Raw genomic sequence first — 17,927 nt, 5'->3', positions numbered from 1 at the left:
CGGAAGGCATCCGTGAAGCAGATGGCTCTCGTGCCGAAAGCTTCCCCGCGGCCTTCGTTGCTGGCAGGACCTGTTAAACCAACTCGCGTGGAAACAAGGTGTGTGCTGTGGGCATCTGTTTTTGGGGCTTTAAAAGATTTTTACGGCTCTCCTTGTCTAACGTGGAAGTGCTCGCTGAATAAAGCTCACGTTTAATGCAAGCACGAGGAAATGGCAGAGAGCTCCATAAACACTGGCAGGGTTGAGGGACCACACACCTTGAGTCTCAGCTGCTGGCAGACTGTGTCTCTAAATCCACCCTGTGGCTAGATGCATTAATGACTGAACCTTATTTCTTTACTCTAACCCCTCTCTGTTAGGAATGGCTCAGGGATTGTTGACTGCTTGTTTAATAATTGACTAGTCCGTTAGTCAGATCAGCTAGTGAGCTGCCTCCCCCCTCCAATGCCCTGTATTATTATTTTGGAAATGTATTAATATTTAGTATAATATTTTATTAGAAAGTATATTAATAAAAGCACATTTGTAGTATGTATTAAAATATTACATATAAAATGTATAAATTAACTTATGTATACACACATACACTCATATATTTATATATATAATTTAATACATGTAATACTCTTACATATTCAATATTGTAATGTTTTATGTTAGTTGTTTTATTGTAGTATGTATTTTTAAATCATACATTGAAATTTGATACAATATTTATGTATTATATATATGTACAAAATATATGTATTATATATATTATATATATTATATATGTATAATAAATGTGCTAATATATAGATGTACTTTAATATATACATAGAATATTTATAAAATATATACAATTTAAAATATATTTATTATTAATTCACACGTATAAAATATTATAAATTCAATACATTTTCAATACAATTTAATACAAATAATAAATGTATTGTTTCAAAATTGACTTTTTATTTTTTAATGATTAATTAAATTAGTTTTTAACACATTAAAATAAATAATTGTATAAATTATTAATATAATATGTGTGTGTGTGCATATATGTAGACACACACACACAAGAACACAAATGTATGTATATGTAAATAATGTAGAAAAATGTATATGTAAAAAATAAAGGGAAAAATGGAAGTATGTAAATGGAAATATTTAATATATATTTCTCCCAGCCCACATTATTTATTCAGCTGAATTCATTTTTGTCACAAGTTGATGTTGCTAGTCCTGCAGAAATTATTAACTTGTTTTATATGAATTATTTGAAGTTGCACAACCCTACTGTCCAATCTTAGTTCGCTCCGCTCCCAATTTTCTCATCCGCTTGGGCTGTTCAGCAAACATCAGTTGTGTCTCTGAGGGCGGTGGAGCTCCTTGGCCGAGCTCTCGACTTAGTCGCATGTTCACATCCAGCTTGTGGATGTATTTATAGAAGCCACACGCGTCTAGTTGTTGAGCTCGTGCCTCTGGAGCCCAGCCAGGCCAGTGGAGATGCGTGTTTGGGGTTAGCGGCATGTGTCTGTATGCTCTTCTGTTTATTAGAAGATGCATTCGAGGGACTGCTGTATGTGTTTGCGGTCAGAGCTTTTACTTGCTGTTTGAGGTCAAAAAGGCAGCCTGAGAAATTGTTCCTCTGAAAGCGTTACGTCCCACTAGCCTGCTGAAATTCTTTCCAGCTAGTCGACAAAAGACATCTGCTTAAGAAATCTCCCCTCCTTTTAGAGTTTCTCAGCAAAATGACTTCACTCTTTCCACTTGATGCTGTCCGTTTAGATAGATCTACGTTGTTGCTCCCCGAGTAGAAATGGATAGATTTATTGAAGGACGGGAAACGAGAGAGAAGTGATCGTCATCGAGGGCTGGGTCGCTGCTGATTGTTTTTATTTTCCATCTGGAGGGCGAGAAAGTCAAGCACTAGATGGAGACGTCCCGTTTCCTCCATTGGGTGAACTCGGTTTCTTTCCCACTGTAATTGATCACAGATTGCAGCAGAGCACCACAACCAGAACTGGGACATTGTTTCCACTTTACTCATAGGAAATGTAATGTATTTCCAATGTGCCAATCACACTTTATTGGTTCCATTGTGGCTTGTTTAATTTCTGCAATTGCTTTTCTGTAATGTCTTCTTTAACTGTGATCTTGATGTGGAAGCTGCTTTATTATGCTAAATCTTTATTGATGAGCCAGTGGTGAATCTTAGCACTTTTTCATAACTGAACTGCTCTTCTTAGCCGTGTGTTAGGCTGTAGTTGACATTCACAAAAGTATAGATCAGTTGAAGCCGTGTATTTTATTATGTGAATGATTTCATCATCAGCTGGATATGTGGTGCTATGGATCTGGATGAGTCTCTTGTTAGTTTTTTTTTTTTTTAGGAATATATAAATGATCTGTGGTTTATTGTTTGCTTTGGCAGTGCCAATAATTGAAAAACGTCACATTCATTGGTTTAATCAGTTGTTTAAAACAAAATGCTTCTTGATCCAGTTCAGTGTGTTTGCTTTGGACTTTGTTGATATCTGCAAGTCTTCATGAATTATCATTGAGCCCATGACTGCCATATTGGAACAACCACCTCAAACAGTTGTCTGTTGTGTGTGTGTGTGTGTGTGTGTGTGTGTGTGTGTGTGTGTGTGTGTGTGTGTGTGGCTGCAGGCTTGGAACAGGAGAGTTACTGTGACTCATCTCTGTCTTACATAAACACACACTCACAAGACACTGAGTCTGAATCCCCTCAATGCTCTAGTGGGAGATGCTGCTATCCTGAATCTTCTGAACTTCAAAATAAAGAATTAGAAATGAATTATGTCTAGTAGGGTTGGGAAACGTTAGAAATGTTCACTTTCCGGTTCCATTAAAATCATTAAATAACTATTAAAAAAATAGTGGTAAGGTAAAATGCACAGTACTCAACTACTCAATACTCAATATTGTTTATTACTAGTGACTTCCGGTTTTGCCATGTAGTGGAGAGACGCGTAGTGTAAGAGCTCCGACTTAAAATTCACAATTATTTTTCATAACACTATATTGGGGGCTGGTTCGTTTTCTTCGTGCTACTTTTGGTCTTGGTTACTTGTTCCTAATGAGTAAAGGTACACGAGCTGGCGGTAAAAACAACCCTCAAAGCAAAGTGCCTCATCCTGGGCAAGAAAGCGGCAAGATGTCGGACGACGCTACAACCCCGCTAACAACTGACACGCTGGTGAGCGAACTTGACAACTGAGGAGAAACATGACTGGCGAACTTACCGCGCTGCTGAATTCGTCGCTTGAGTCCATTCACTCGTCCATTGCCTCTATTGGGTCTACCTTGGCGACTCAGGCGACTACCATCACTGATATGGAAACTAGTTTATCCGATCACAGCGACAGGATTACTCATCTCGAGCAGGAGGTCTCTACACTTCAGTCGAAGTTGGTGTTGGCAACGGAGGAGAAACGTCGCTTTAAGAGCTAACGTGGAAGATCTCGTCTCGCGGTTCCAACGGCAAAAATATTCGGGTGGTTGGTCTTCCGGAGGATATCGAGGGAAAGGATGTCAGGCAGTTTATGACAGATTTTATTCACCGAGGTTGTCGGCGATGCCCTTCCCGCACCTCCGGAGCTTGACAGAGCCCATCGGAGCCTGAGACCCAAACCCCGCCAAGGTCAAAATTCCCGTCCGATTACAGTGAGATTTCACCGTTACATTGAGAAGGAGGCCGGTGCTCAAATGGGCGAAATCCTCCAAAGAAATTACATTCAAGGGTCATAGGATCAAATTTTACGAGGACTTCTGTGCTTCGGTGGCTAATAGGAGAGCTTCGTTCAACAATGTCAAGGGCCTGTTGTACAAACCGCGGTGTTCGTTTTGGCATGCTCTACCCAGCTAGACTTCGCGTGTCATACAACGGCTCGGAGTTCTACTTCGACTCTCCTGATGCTGCAGAAAAATTCTACCATCAAAACTTTACTGAGTAACTTTATGGGCAGCGTTGAAGATAAGGAGAGTCTCCTGCCTCTTTTTTTCTTTTCTTTTATATATACCCGTGAGTAAATGCTTTATACTCTGAACACTTAATGTACAGATGAAAAAATTTTTTTTTTTTTTTTTTTTTTTTTTTTTCTCCTCTTTCGTTCTACTGATTAATATATACACACATCATTTAATTTGCGTTAATGTATAACACTTAATTTTTTTCTCTCCCTTTTAGTTGATTAATATATATCTAATTTCATTTTTTTATATATTTCAATTTCAATTTTTTTTTTTTTTTTTTTTTTTGTGTAATTTAAAAAATATATTTTATTTATTTATTTATTTGTATTTATTTTAATAATTTTTTTTTTGTGTGTGTGTGTGCTTGAAAGTCATATAGTCTTTCAATATTCACTCAGACTAATTTAGTGTTCAGGTTTTTGCTCGACTCACCTCTTTCTTGCCAGACTTATAGTTACTTGCTTCAACTTGTGTACTCGTTTTGCACATTTGCTGAACTGCATCCTGTCTATTCTTTATCAGGAGAGCTTGTCTTATTGGTGTTAAATTCTTTAAAGTTTGTCGGAGTCAACTCCACTACTTAATCGGTTGAGATAAAGTTTTTTTCTGGCGACTCGCCCCATGTCTAAGTGGACGAGTATCAGAAGGGTCTTTCTTTTGTTGTTTTTGAAAATATTTGTGTTTTTGTTCTCTATGTTCTGGGCATGTTCTGGGGTTGTGTTTGATGGAGGATTCTTGTGTCTTATTTGGTTTTTAATTTTGTTTTTCACACATGTTAACCGGCTTGATGTTAAAATTAGGGCTGTTGCGGTTAAGAAATTTCCCCTGCGGTTATTTTGGGTGGCTCAATAGCGCGATATGCGGTATTACCGCCATTTTTTTTTTTTTTTCAAACCTTATTTATCCTGATTTTACTGCATACAAAGCTCTATCATTGAGTTATGTAGCATATATTGTTGCTTTTTAACTGACAGAGAGACACGTTTTAAAACATTTTTGTTTATTGTTAAATGCCAAACAGCAACAAGAACATGCCTTTTCCAATTTTTCCCAAAAAATTTAAAGAAATCAAAGAGTTCTAAAGTATCACATGAAAACAAGCAATAAGAAAATGTATTTTTCTAATTTGAAAAACGAAAGAATTCTTAAGTAGGCTATCACATGAACAACGTGTAGACTTAAGTGAAAATACAGAGAATAAACTAAATATTACTTAATCGGTAACGTAGGCTATGCGATTTAGACCTGGGTTATCATGTCCTTGTTGCGTGCTAGGAAAACCAACATATTAACCTTATGTGGTTTCAGGGAGGATCGCACGGGGGTAGCAATATTCCCCGCGGCACTGAAAACCCTTTCTGAAGGTGTGCTTGTTGCACAAATACACATGTATTTGCACGCGACTTTGGACAGCAACGGAAATCTAGACTGATTATCGCGCCACCAGGACAGTGGATTCGCGTTGGAGTCGATGCACTCCTCATGCAGATATCGTGTGAGCTCGTTATCTGCTCGCACTCTCTTGGGTATGGGCGCTGACGCGGAGGTTGTCCGTGACTTCAGCAGGTCTCCAAGAGTCTTTTTCTTTGCTGCAGGTGGCACCACCGCTTGCCCATCGTCTCCAACCACTGACGCACTGGCAGCGGTCTCTTCGTCCTCCACTCCCACCATCTCTTCGATGAGTGCGGATTTTGTCTCCGTGATATTGATATGATCGCCCCTATATCGAGGATCTAAACAACACGCCTTTGCCAAAAGTTTTTGTAAGGCAGCTGGTTCATACTTCCCCTGTAGAACACTGCACATTTTTTGCTTTATGTCCGATGTTAAGGTGGTATCCTCGTTTGATGGTTTAAGCATATCTTCTGTCAGGAGTTTCAGGACGGGTTTGACTGAAGACACCGTAACGTAGCTTTCGCCAGAGAGCAGATCCGTAAACTCAGCCGCGGGTTTCAGTGCTGCATTCACGGACTCAAGGACAGCGATGTCCTGCCAGCTTGGATTTAGATGTTGGTGTCTCCGGTCATCCAAAACTCTTCTGATAGCCGGGATTTGCTCCAAAACCCTTTCCACCATTTTCTGTTTGGTGCCCCATCTCGTAGCGCAGTCCTGAAAAGAGTATTGGCCGTTAAATCATTAAATAAATTAGCCAAGGACAACATCCAAGTAGTACAAAAAAAAAAAACACACAATACTACACATTAAAAAATATATACTCTTCAAAATATATTTTTTACTAAACAAAAAAAAAATACATTTAAATTATCCCGACTGCAAAATAATGCATATTAATTAGGCTAAATATTGCACCGACAGATAGGTCTATATGGACGTTAAATTGAGCTGAAGTTAGCCTAAATGTTTTTTCTTCAATATATCTTACCTTTGGAAATAATTTTCGTTTCAAAATATTTATTTTAAACGAAAAATACATTAAACCCAGCAAGTAGGCCTATGCTATTGTAACAGTAGGTTTAATTGTTTAATTTTTATAATTTCATTTTTATTTATTGCCTAATAACATGATCAATAAGTTAGCAAATAGTTTACATTTTATAACTTACCAGTATGAGGCCATGCTGAGGAATTTGAAGTTCCGCTTGTGCTTTCGCTAGATCTCTTCTCTTCAACCAGCTCTGAGAAAATGTACTGACCAATGTGTGACACAGGCCCATTGCTCGGGCTGTGCGGTCCTTTACGCTTGCCATTGCGTTTGTGACGGCCAAATGTAAATTGTGACCAAAGCAGTTCAGCCACGGCCAGTTCAACTTTTTGACTGCTGCAACGATGTTGGCCCCGTTGTCTGTAGTGATACAGGCCAGCTTATTTTTATCCAGGGACCACTCTTCAAATGCGTGCCGGAGAGCATCCGAAATATTGTCGGACGTGTGGTTTTCGGGCATAAACACTGTTTCTAGGCAACGTGATTTCAGAATCCATTCCATGCTGAGATAATGAACCGTTAGACTCATATAAGGAGTCATATTGACACTTGACCACATATCGGCTGTGGCAGAAAAGTAATCGACATTCAAAAGCTCGCTTTTGATCGATGTCTTTACCCTGCTGTACATTTTCGGTACAGCAGTTTCTGAAAAATATGTTTTGCCCGGCAACTCGTACTGCTTATCAAATTTTTGAAGCATTGACTTGAATGCAGCTTTCTCCACCGTGTTGAATGGAACCATCTCCTGAACTAGATACTGCGTTACAGCGGTTGTTAGGCATTTATGCCTGTTACTTTCACGGCCATATTTTACAGATTTCGCGAAGGCTTCAGCTACTCCTAACTGTCGGCCGGTACCGGTCTCAGCTGTTCTTTTCGATGTTGCTCCGCGACCTGATGCTTGAGGGGGCAGCTGCGCTTCAATAGCTGGATGACAGTTAGCGAGATGACACCTCAAATTAGATGTATTGCCGCGTGTCACAGAAACCTTTTTGCCGCAAATTTTGCATATCGGCTCATCTAAATTTGCTGGCTCGCCCTTTTCATTGGGTTGAAAGCCGAAATGTTCCCAAACTGGCGACGTGACATTAGGTTTTGGGACGAGAGCGCCTGCCATCGTTTCAGCCGGCCTATTCAAAACAAACGAAACACCACAAAGCTACAACGGCTCGCGAGAAAATTACAGTCGTAACCATATTGTATCATTAATTTATTTAACATTGAATGCACAGTGACAAATTGAAAAAACAAGAAGGCCACAGCCTAAAAAAAAAAAAAAAAAAAAAAAAAAATACTGAACACTGCGGTTGCCGCGGTTTCTGCGGTTGCTATCTTTCCTCTGCGGTTTGCTTGTCAATAGCGCGGTATTACAATATTGCGGTTATCGCGACAGCCCTAGTTAAAATAACATTGTTTTTTTTATTTTTCCGCCAATTTAGTTCATTATGTTCTCCTTTGCAGTTTTATGAATAAGCCCCCTGTTAACTCAAAGGGGGGAGGGGTTGGGCACAATATTAGAATCATTGTTATTTCCGATCATGCCCCACATATGTTAGATATTTCTTTTTTACCTCCTTTTAAGAGCCGACCTCAGTGGAAATTCGATGTAAGACTTCTTGCCAGAACTGATTTCTGTGAATTTTTATCCAAAAATATTGACTTTTTCATTGAGACTAACAAAACTGAATCAGTATCTGCTTCTCTTTTATGGGAGACATTTAAAGCGTTTATTCGTGGCAGAATAATTTCCTTTAGTGCTCACTTAGCTAAGATCAGGAAATCTCGTCAGCAAGAGCTTATCCATTCAATTTTAGAGGTGGATAGCCAGTATTCCCGCGATCCCAAACCCGATCTTAAGGTGAAACGTTTGAAGTTGCAAACTGAATTTGATTTGCTTTCAACAAATAAAGCAGAATATTTACTTAAAAGAACTAAAGCCACCTATTATGAACATGGGGACAGAGCAGGCCATCTTCTTGCCTCCCAGCTTAAACACCAGTCCGCATCCCGCTTTATTACACAGATTTATGATAACCATTCTAATAAGCTTGTTACTGATCCTCAAAAAATTAATTCTGTCTTTTCCTCCCTTTTATTCCAGTCTCTATACTTCTCAACCTCCTTCTGATGTTTCCTTAATGGAGTCTTTCCTACATAATTTAAATATACCTACTATTAATACATCAATACAGGAGACATTGGATGAACCTCTTAGATTAGATGAAATCACCACTTGCATTGGTCTCATGCAGTGTAACAAGGCTCCAGGGCCTGATGGCTTCCCCTTAGATTTTTATAAGAAATTCTCAGTGCAGTTAGCCCCCTTATTGTTTGATATGTACAAGGAGTCGTTCGAGCACGGTTTTCTCCCAACCTCATTGAATCAAGCATCTATCTCCCTTCTATTAAAAAAAAATAAAGACCCAACTTTATGCAGTAGCTATAGACCTATCAGTTTATTGAATGCTGACGTAAAAATTCTAGCAAAGGTGCTGGCAAAGCGCATAGATGTGTGTCTTCCTAATATTATATCTGAGGATCAGACTGGGTTTATTAGGGGACGTCAGATGTCATCTAATATCCGGCGTTTGCTAAACATTCTTTTTAGTCCATCTCTTTCTACTAAGTCTGAAATGATCATTTCCCTTGATGCTGAAAAAGCATTTGATCGTGTCGAATGGAATTATTTATTCACTGCATTAAAAAAATTTGGCTTTGGGAACAATATTATTTCATGGATTCGCCTCTTATACACTGCTCCCTCTGCAAGTGTTAAAACTAATGCTGATAGTTCATCATTCTTTCCCCTCTTCCGTGGGACACGGCAGGGTTGCCCTCTGTCTCCTCTGCTCTTTGCCTTAGCCATCGAGCCCTCTTTCTATCGCCTTAAAAACATCTCCGTCTATATGTGGGATTCATAGGGGTGGCACGGAACATCGGGTTTCTCTGTATGCTGATGACTTGTTGTTGTATGTTCAAGATCCAGTTGGCTGTGTGAATGAGATTATGCACTTGCTTGACACCTTCGGCTCTTTTTCAGGTTACAAATTAAACTTTACAAAAAGCGAATGTTTCCCTATAAATGATATGGCTAAGAAAATTTCTAAAAGCACCCTACCCTTTCATTTCTCCCCTGCAGGGTTTCGATATTTAGGCGTAAACATTTCATACCCTTTCAGTTCTCTGTTTAAGAATAACTTCACAAATTTGGTTGATCAAATTAAGCTTGATTTAAAACGGTGGGACAGCCTGCCCCTTTCTCTTGTAGGAAGAGTGGAGACCATTAAAATGAATGTTTTGCCATGACTTTTATTTCTCTTTCAGTCTCTCCCTCTTTTTCTACCTAAATCTTTTTTTCAAATGCTTAGATAACATCCTTTCTTCATTCATTTGGGCAGGTAAGATTCCTAAGGTTAATAGATCTATCCTTCAACGAAACAAATGTGACGGAGGTCTGGCCCTGCCAAATTTTATTTTTTTATTACGGGTCCGCTAATATTTCTAAGATTTTCTTATGGTGTAATGCACCGGAGGTCAACTGGTGCACTCTAGAAGCTACTTCTTGCCTTTCTTCTTCCCTCCCAGCACTAGTCTTTGCTCCTTTGTCTCTGCGTCCCTCTAGTTATACTAAAAATCCCATTGTGTTATGGACATTAAAAATTTGGAAACAATTTCGACAACATTTTCGTTTGGAGTCACTATCCGTCTCAAGTCCTATTTGCAATAATCACTTGTTTTTGCCACCAGGTATTGATCACACCTTTAAAAGATGGCGAGATAAGGGCATTGTTTGTTTTTCAGATCTTTTTATTGATAATTCTTTTGCTACATTTACCAATCTTATTTCCAAATTTAACTTACACTCTACAGGTTTGTTCAGGTATTTTCAACTCCGTAATTTTGCCAAAACCAATTTCCCCAGTTTCCCTCTATTACCAGAAAAAATCTCTGCTTGAGAAATTATTGTCAGCTTCTACAGGTGGTAGTCGTATATCCTCTATCCATGCCATGTTACTTTCATCTAGTACATCTTCTCTTAACTGCTTGAAGATAACCTGGGAGAATGAGTTGCAAATCAAGTTATCGCAAGAGCTATGGTCTGAGGCCCTTGCTAGAGTTAACTCTACCACTGTATGTGCTCGGCTAAGTCTCATTCAGCTAAAAGTTTTGCATCGAATTCATTTGACTAAAGCTAGACTTCATAAATTGTTCCCACAAAACAGAAGACTCCTGTACCAGATGCTCCTTCTCTCCCGCTGATCACACTCATACATTCTTTAGCTGCCCAAAATTGGCCTCATTTTGGGCTTCTTTTTTTGACTTCATGTCTAGGGCTCTGCATGTTTCTTTATCTCCATGTCCTATAGTTGCCATCTTCGGCGTGTCTCTCCTGTCTTCTATCACAAGGCAGAAAGCAGAGGTTATTGCCTTTGCTTCTCTTATAGCTAGAAGGTGCATCTTGTTGCATTGGAAGTGTCCAACCCCTCCCCCAACTACCTCTTGGTTAAAGGATCTGATGTCATTCCTTTCACTTGAAAAATTGAAATATGCTACTCGGGGCTCAACTGATAAATTTTAATAAAACTTGGAACCCGATTCTAAATCTTTACGACTCCATGTCCTCTCTAGATTCCGACTAAGTATATAAATCATGGGTGTGCAAACATTGAACCGATTTTTGAACCGGTATATGTGTGTATTGTTTTGGATGCATATGTGTATGTTTGTGTATGCTTCTTTATACTATTTCCAATTAATACTTTTACCATCCATATATACTATTGGTATAGTTGATTATACTTGTTTTTCCTTTTCTTTTTTCTCCCTCTCTCTTTTTTTATTATATGCATCTTATAAGTATTATTGTATACAAATACAATGTCTTATATTTTCTAATCCTCCTGGGGGTTCTTAGGGTGGGGGGTGGCTATGTCTATTTATTTATTTTTATTATTCTCCTTGTCTCTTTCCTCATTTAGTTATATGTGGGAAAGAATTGTGTAAAAAGGAAAAAAGTGCAGACAATGTTTTCTCTCTTATGATTGTTTGTTTTTCATTTTGTCTGTATAATAAAAATTGGGGTAAAAAAAAAAAATATTGTTTATTACTGTAAACTTAACTTAAAGGTTGGCAATGTCAAAATTCAACATATATTACAGTATACAGATCTTCATAAGTAGGGTTGGGTATAGTTTTCTGGTTCCGATTCTGGTTCCATTTAAATGAACTGATGTTTTTTACTATTTTACCTTCATTGAATGTAGTGTTGCTGGAAGGTAGTAAGTAATGCTAGTCCATCAATCAGCATGTGCTTCAAAGTTGATGTTTTTTACACTATCAATAACATTTTGCTTTTCAAGCAGGAATAAGCCGGTTGGCCAAATAGTCCCTTGAGGGCTAAGACACTTGTTCATTTCCCTAAATTAATGAAATATAAACTGGTATACTTATAACCATGTGTACACACACTCCATAAAGCCCCTATTTTACAAATAATAATGCAGTCAGGAGATGGTGTGATGCAATGAGTGGTTTCCACATTTTTCCACCTGTGCACTAAATAATCTAACCCTCATACTCGCATAACAATAGCAGTCTATTTATTTAGTGGTCCAAGTTGAAGTCAGTATGTATATTAATGACAATATGGGACAAATATAATGTAATTTAGTGGCGGCAGGTGCTGCACGCTGCCCGTACATGTACAGTCAGACAAAAAGATGATTTTTCTCTGTGTTTTATTATTTAATTAACATTCATGACAGAAAGCAGGAACTGCTGTAAACCAATATGCTGTTACACTTCCATTTTCTTTCTCAGTTGTGACCCTGGAGCACAAAAGCAGTCTTAAGTCTCTGGGGTATATTTGTAGCAATAGACAAAAATACATTATATGGGTCAAAATTATAGATTTTTCTTTTATGCCAAAAATCATTAGGATATTAAGTGAAGATCATGTTCCATGAAGATATTTTGTGAATTTCCTACTGTAAATATATTTAAACTTAATTTTTGATTAGTAATATGCATTGCTAAGAACTTCATTTGAACAACTTTAAAGGCGATTTTCTCAAAATGTAGATTTTTTTGCACCCACAGATTCCAGATATTCAAATAGTTGTATCTCGACCAAATATTGTCCTATCCTAACAAACCATGCATCAATGGAAAGCTCATTCCTCTTTTAGATGATGTATAAATCTCAATTTCGAAAAATTGACCCTTATGACTGGTTTTGTGGTCCAGGGTCACAAATGTTTACGTTCACCTAAGTAATAAGCAACTGTGTTTACAAGGATACTTGCAGACATAATATTTGACACAATTTCACGAATATGTGTAATTTCAGGCACAAAAAGAAATGGAAGTGAACGGAATTCAGTGTTCACTTGCATCTGTGTGGCTCTTGGACACGAGTGACGTGACACGACAAAATACTATAGAACCCATTATAAACAGTGATGCTGTCTACACTAGATGCGGCGTGGCACGACAAATTCCTGACAGTAAACTGATGCCTCGTTCTATTTATAACGTATTGACACAAAGTTCAAATGATTTGCAAAGGCCTCTTTTTCAAAGCCAGTGTAGACAGACTTAAGCTGTTTTAACATGACAGCTGTCACGTCCGGTGTAGACACGGTGTCTGTGTGTGAGCTTGGGCTGGGCGATATGGGCAAAAATTCATATCTCGGTAATTTTTGGCCAATTTGCGATATACGGTATATATCTCGGTATATTCGTTTTTGTATTTGTATTAAAACAAATCTGTATTTCATATATATATTAAAGTCTATGAAAACAAATAAAGTGAATGTAACCATGTAAGCCTTTATATTATGTGCAAAATAAGGGTTAAAATCACATTTCATTCTAACATTGTAACGTTGCAGGCTTTTAAAGGCTTTTAAAGCGGAAGTTAAATTCACTAAACTAAAAAATGAAAATAAATGAGAACAAAAGCACAGAGTTGTTTTAGGCTATTTTGATTACCCCATTACAGTCACTTTACAGTCAGTGCTATCATAAAAATAGACTTACTTGTAGGTTTAAAATTCTACATGTCATATTTAGTGTCCAACTACAAATATTTCAGCGAAATGTATATTTTAGTAAGAATTATTGCACTTCTTTTTCATTGAGCTCTGTCTGTTTGGCGTGCATGCGCGCGGCGGCGCTCGTTCACTGAAGTGAAGTTTATCTAACATTTACAGATGGAGAATATACCTGTGAAATGTGAGTTATGCATTCAGGAAGACAGCACATCTCAAACATATTAAACAGTGTGAGTAGCCTAGTGTCTCAGTCAGTGGCACATGCAGCCTTTCTGTCAGACCATATGATGGCCGAGCCGCTTAATCTAATATGCGAAACGAAACTATAAACTGTCTTACCAGTTTTTAAAGGCCTTAATATGAAGCTTGTCACATGTTTAGAACCAATTCTTCCTTCCATTATTATATGTTATGGATATTTATCATGAAATGCCTTCCACCTGTTGGTTAGACCTTGAGAATGAATGTAAACAGAACTTGTTTGTTCACAAATAAACTCCACAGAATAGCTACTTTATTAATTTAGCGACCTATGAAATCCATTTTATTTTTCGTTAAATTGTGTTTTCCATTTGATTTTTCCACAGTTAATTTTTTTATGTCAGATTTATCCTCAAATCTGCTGTCTAATGAAAACAATCAAGCCTACACAATTTTAAATGATTAATGATTTAAAATCAAATGGAAATATAATTTACAACAAAACAAAACATTTGTTTGTCAAATAAGATGCTGAAGAACTGTACAAATTAAAACGTATATCTTAGCTGCGTGACATTCCTTACAAATAATAATATTTTTATGGATTATTGTGAAGATCTTTGAGTTTCTGTATGTATTTGACTGTAGCTTTTCTGAAATGAAACCATTTAAATCTGCTGAAGTGACTTTCGGAGCAGCTCTGGAGATGAAGCATGTGTGTTCATGTCTAGTTGCGATGCAGATTCTGAAACATCATAAGAGTCACTTGTGTTTGCACTAGACATGCAGACTTATTAGCCACATATGCACTAGCTGGCTGTCATCATTTATTTCTGCTGCGTGATTGCATTATAGGCTGTTAGATTAATGCAGAGTAAAAATATCTATCAAATTTGCATATTATGCACAGTATGCATACTAAATATACTAAAAATATATCAGTATGGTAGTATGCTATCCCAAACATAACCTCTGTCCGTGTTACATGTGATATGCCACATTTATAAGGATTTTTATGGGTCACCATTATGAACTTTCCCTATGTCTGCTGGAATGCTCTCCAACACGTCGGCTTTGTTTCTTTGCACGAGTTACTGAGCCGATGCCATGGGGGCAGATGGCCAGAGGATCAGGTTCTGCTACTGTTGTCCCGCCTGAGTTTCACTGCGTATGAAATTTTGAAAGCTCTTCAGATGGGCTTGGAGCTCTGAGAGACCTTGGAGTGTTTTATTTCAGAAGAGTCTGGAACTGTCACATGACGAGCGCTTGAACTTTGACCGCTGTTAGGGGCGTGGATGCTGTCAGACTGTGTGGAGCGGACAGAACGGCACTGTTTTGATTTTACACGAGCGACAAGGATCCAGCCATGTTACCGAGCTGCTAAAGAGAGCATGACCACATGTTCTTCTGCTAAGCACCTGAAAGAAAAATCTCAAGACCCACAGCCATGGAAGTGAAGGCCTGCTGATGGATATGGCATCATAAATCCTGCTTTGCCTATGCTTCAGGTAATAAGACTTTTCCAAAAAGAGGGATCGGCAGGCTTTTAAAGGAATGACGCAGTCAAAGTGGGAAAAAATGCTTGAAATGTGAATTGTATCCAGCTGGAAGTTTTTATATGGGTGTGTTGAGGTCTGAACTATCTTTACTCATCATTTCTCTCTTTGTTTTATATTTCATTCATCTGGTTAACAGCCGTTTAATATAGGTTTGAGGATGGTTATTTAACAATTAATATAGGCCTACTTACATTCTATAATTTGTTTGTTTGACCAAGGCCAGAACAGTTAATGGCATGCAGATTTTATTGTTTTTGTTTTTTTAAGATTTATTTTAATGATTTAATAATAGTTTTTCTTTTTATTTCACACTCTTATTTTATTTTATATTAAATTATCTTATTTTATCATTTAATTTGACTATTTTATTTTGTTTTATTATATTTTATTATTCAACCTTTTTATTTCATTTGTTTATTTTATTTTAATTCTGTTTTATTTTACTATTACTCTAAATTGGCTATTATTATTATTTTTTATTTTGTTTTATTTTATTATAATTTTAGTTCATTTGAATTTTATTTTATCTTTTAGCTCTGATTGCATTTTCCTTTCCTCTGTTGAAGTATTTCCTGTTCCAACAGGAAGTTTATGCAGGACACATTTTTAAAGTGTTTGTATTACCAAAAGGGGCTCATCCTTCTCACCCTTATCCGTAGTCATGTAAAATCTGGCAATACCATGGAAGTTAAAAATTACATGCTTGAGAAAAAAAAAATTTATTCATGGAAATGAATAAAATGTCAAAAAGCATTTTATTGGGCAAAATGTTGTGTAAAGTCCACAATATTATGTTCAAATGTATATTTATGCAAAGTTCATGGCTTGGTGTTTTGGAAAGTCTTCGTTGTGTTTGGTCAGACTGTTTTGTTGGATTAAGGGCCATCATTATGCATGTTTTTCTAGTTCCTCAGAGTTTATCAGGTGGTTTGCTCCATTTCTCCAGACTCCATTCGGTTAAACTTATTTCACAAAGTCCCAGTGACCAAGAGCATTTCATATTCTGAATCTGCCTGGTTTCTTTCTAGAGCTCAAAGTCCACAGGTATCACCACTGACCTTTTGAACCCACAGCTTATTTGGGTCATTTAAGTGCTAGAAACTGTGTTTAAGTGCAGCTGGAGAGCTGATGAGGAGTGACATATACATATATATACATATTTCTATTAAAGAAACTAATAAAAAACTACAAAACACTTATTATACACTATAAAAATTAAAAACTAATTAAAAAAAAATTATAATCTATGTATGGATATTTCAAAAACAAATAATAATGACAAACAAAAAAATAAAGACAAAAATACAAATTAAAGAATTAAAATAAACTTAAATATAACAAATTTAAAATAATATATAATATAAATGTAACTATAATATACAATCTAATTTAAATATAAATATTATAAAAACTAATTTAAAATATTTATAAAAACATAATATTTATAAAACTGTTTCATGTAGAATTAAAATTTAAATAAAATCGATAGAAACTACATGTATACTAAAAAAGAAAACACAAGTAACACTTTACTTAAAACAGAAAATATAAAAATTAAAATGAAAAAAAAAATTTAAGCAAAAAGTTAAATGAAACACAACGTGTATCACAAAGCCTCATCTCTCAAGCCGTGTGCTAATAGTTTGGAGTTATAAAAGGGCAGTACTGTAAAATATTAACAGTGCCAAGTTGAATCACTTGAGTGAGTCTGCTAGCAAATATTTGCTGCTAACTTTCCTCATGCATCATGTCAGGAGATCCGTCCCGATCTCTCCATCAAGCATTAACAACCTCTCTTTCTCTTCCAGTGTTGTTCCAGCACCACTGCCACTGGCTCTTGATAAGGTAAGCACTCACGACTGCCTTTTTCATGCATTATATATGAGCTTGTTTTTTCCAAATTACACATTGGTCATGAATGAATGTTTCCAGTTCGTTATGTTCCTGTGTTTTGGATATCAAACAGCATGCAGCTTTGCCATGCTGTCTCAAAGCAGCCGTCTTATGAATGCCATTGATTTCCAAGTCCTAGCTTTGAATCAACACCTCGCAATACGTGCCGCTATCTGAGGTTTGCATGCGGCTCTCCGTCAGGCTGTTATATGGTGTATTTGTGAACAATCCTGGAGGTGGTCCAGATGAAGTTAGATAATGCAGTTATCCTCTCATGCCATCCTCTGTGTGGGATGCCTCTGTTGAGCTTTAACAGGGAACAATTGGGTTGTGTGGCGATTCATTCCCAGAACAGAGGTGTCTTTCTTTAGAAGTTTTAAATATGTACTCGTGCTTTATCGTGTTAGTGTTTAAACGGGAATATAATAGCATTGTTCATTTCGTGCTTCTGGTGCATCTAGAGTCAAATGCTATTACTGACACAATGTTGATCAGTTTTTAGCAACACCAGACATGCCTGATATATATATATATATAGATATAGATATAGAGATAGATAGATAGATAGATAGAGAGATAGATAGAGAGATAGAGATATATATATATATTCTGCTCATCAAGCCTGCATTTATTTGATCAAAAATACAGAAAAAAAAATGTAATATTGTGGTATATTATTACAATTAATAATAATTGTTTTTACATTTATTATACTTTAAATTATCATTTATTTCTGTGATGGCACATTATGGAGCATTATCACATGATCCTTTAGAAATCATTCTAATATGA

The 17,927-nt window shown here is 36.9% G+C and overlaps 1 protein-coding gene across 7 annotated transcripts in view; it reads left to right on the top strand.

Moving 5' to 3' along the window:
* Positions 1 to 17,927, top strand: part of LOC109063316 (sarcolemmal membrane-associated protein-like) — a 68,977-nt gene that overhangs the window by 20,063 nt on the left and 30,987 nt on the right. For 5 of the 7 annotated variants that reach the window (XM_042734612.1, XM_042734616.1, XM_042734614.1 and 2 more), the window contains exon 4: positions 17,051 to 17,087. In XM_042734612.1, coding sequence (XP_042590546.1) covers positions 17,051 to 17,087 — 37 coding nt within the window. The other 2 variants (XM_042734619.1, XM_042734617.1) reach the window with 2 other exon arrangements.

This window comes from Cyprinus carpio, chromosome B11 (genome assembly GCF_018340385.1).
Source record: "Cyprinus carpio isolate SPL01 chromosome B11, ASM1834038v1, whole genome shotgun sequence".
In the NCBI taxonomy this organism is placed as follows: domain Eukaryota; kingdom Metazoa; phylum Chordata; class Actinopteri; order Cypriniformes; family Cyprinidae; genus Cyprinus; species Cyprinus carpio.
Note: the sequence above shows the minus strand (reverse complement) of the source record. Positions and strands in the feature narration are given on the sequence as shown.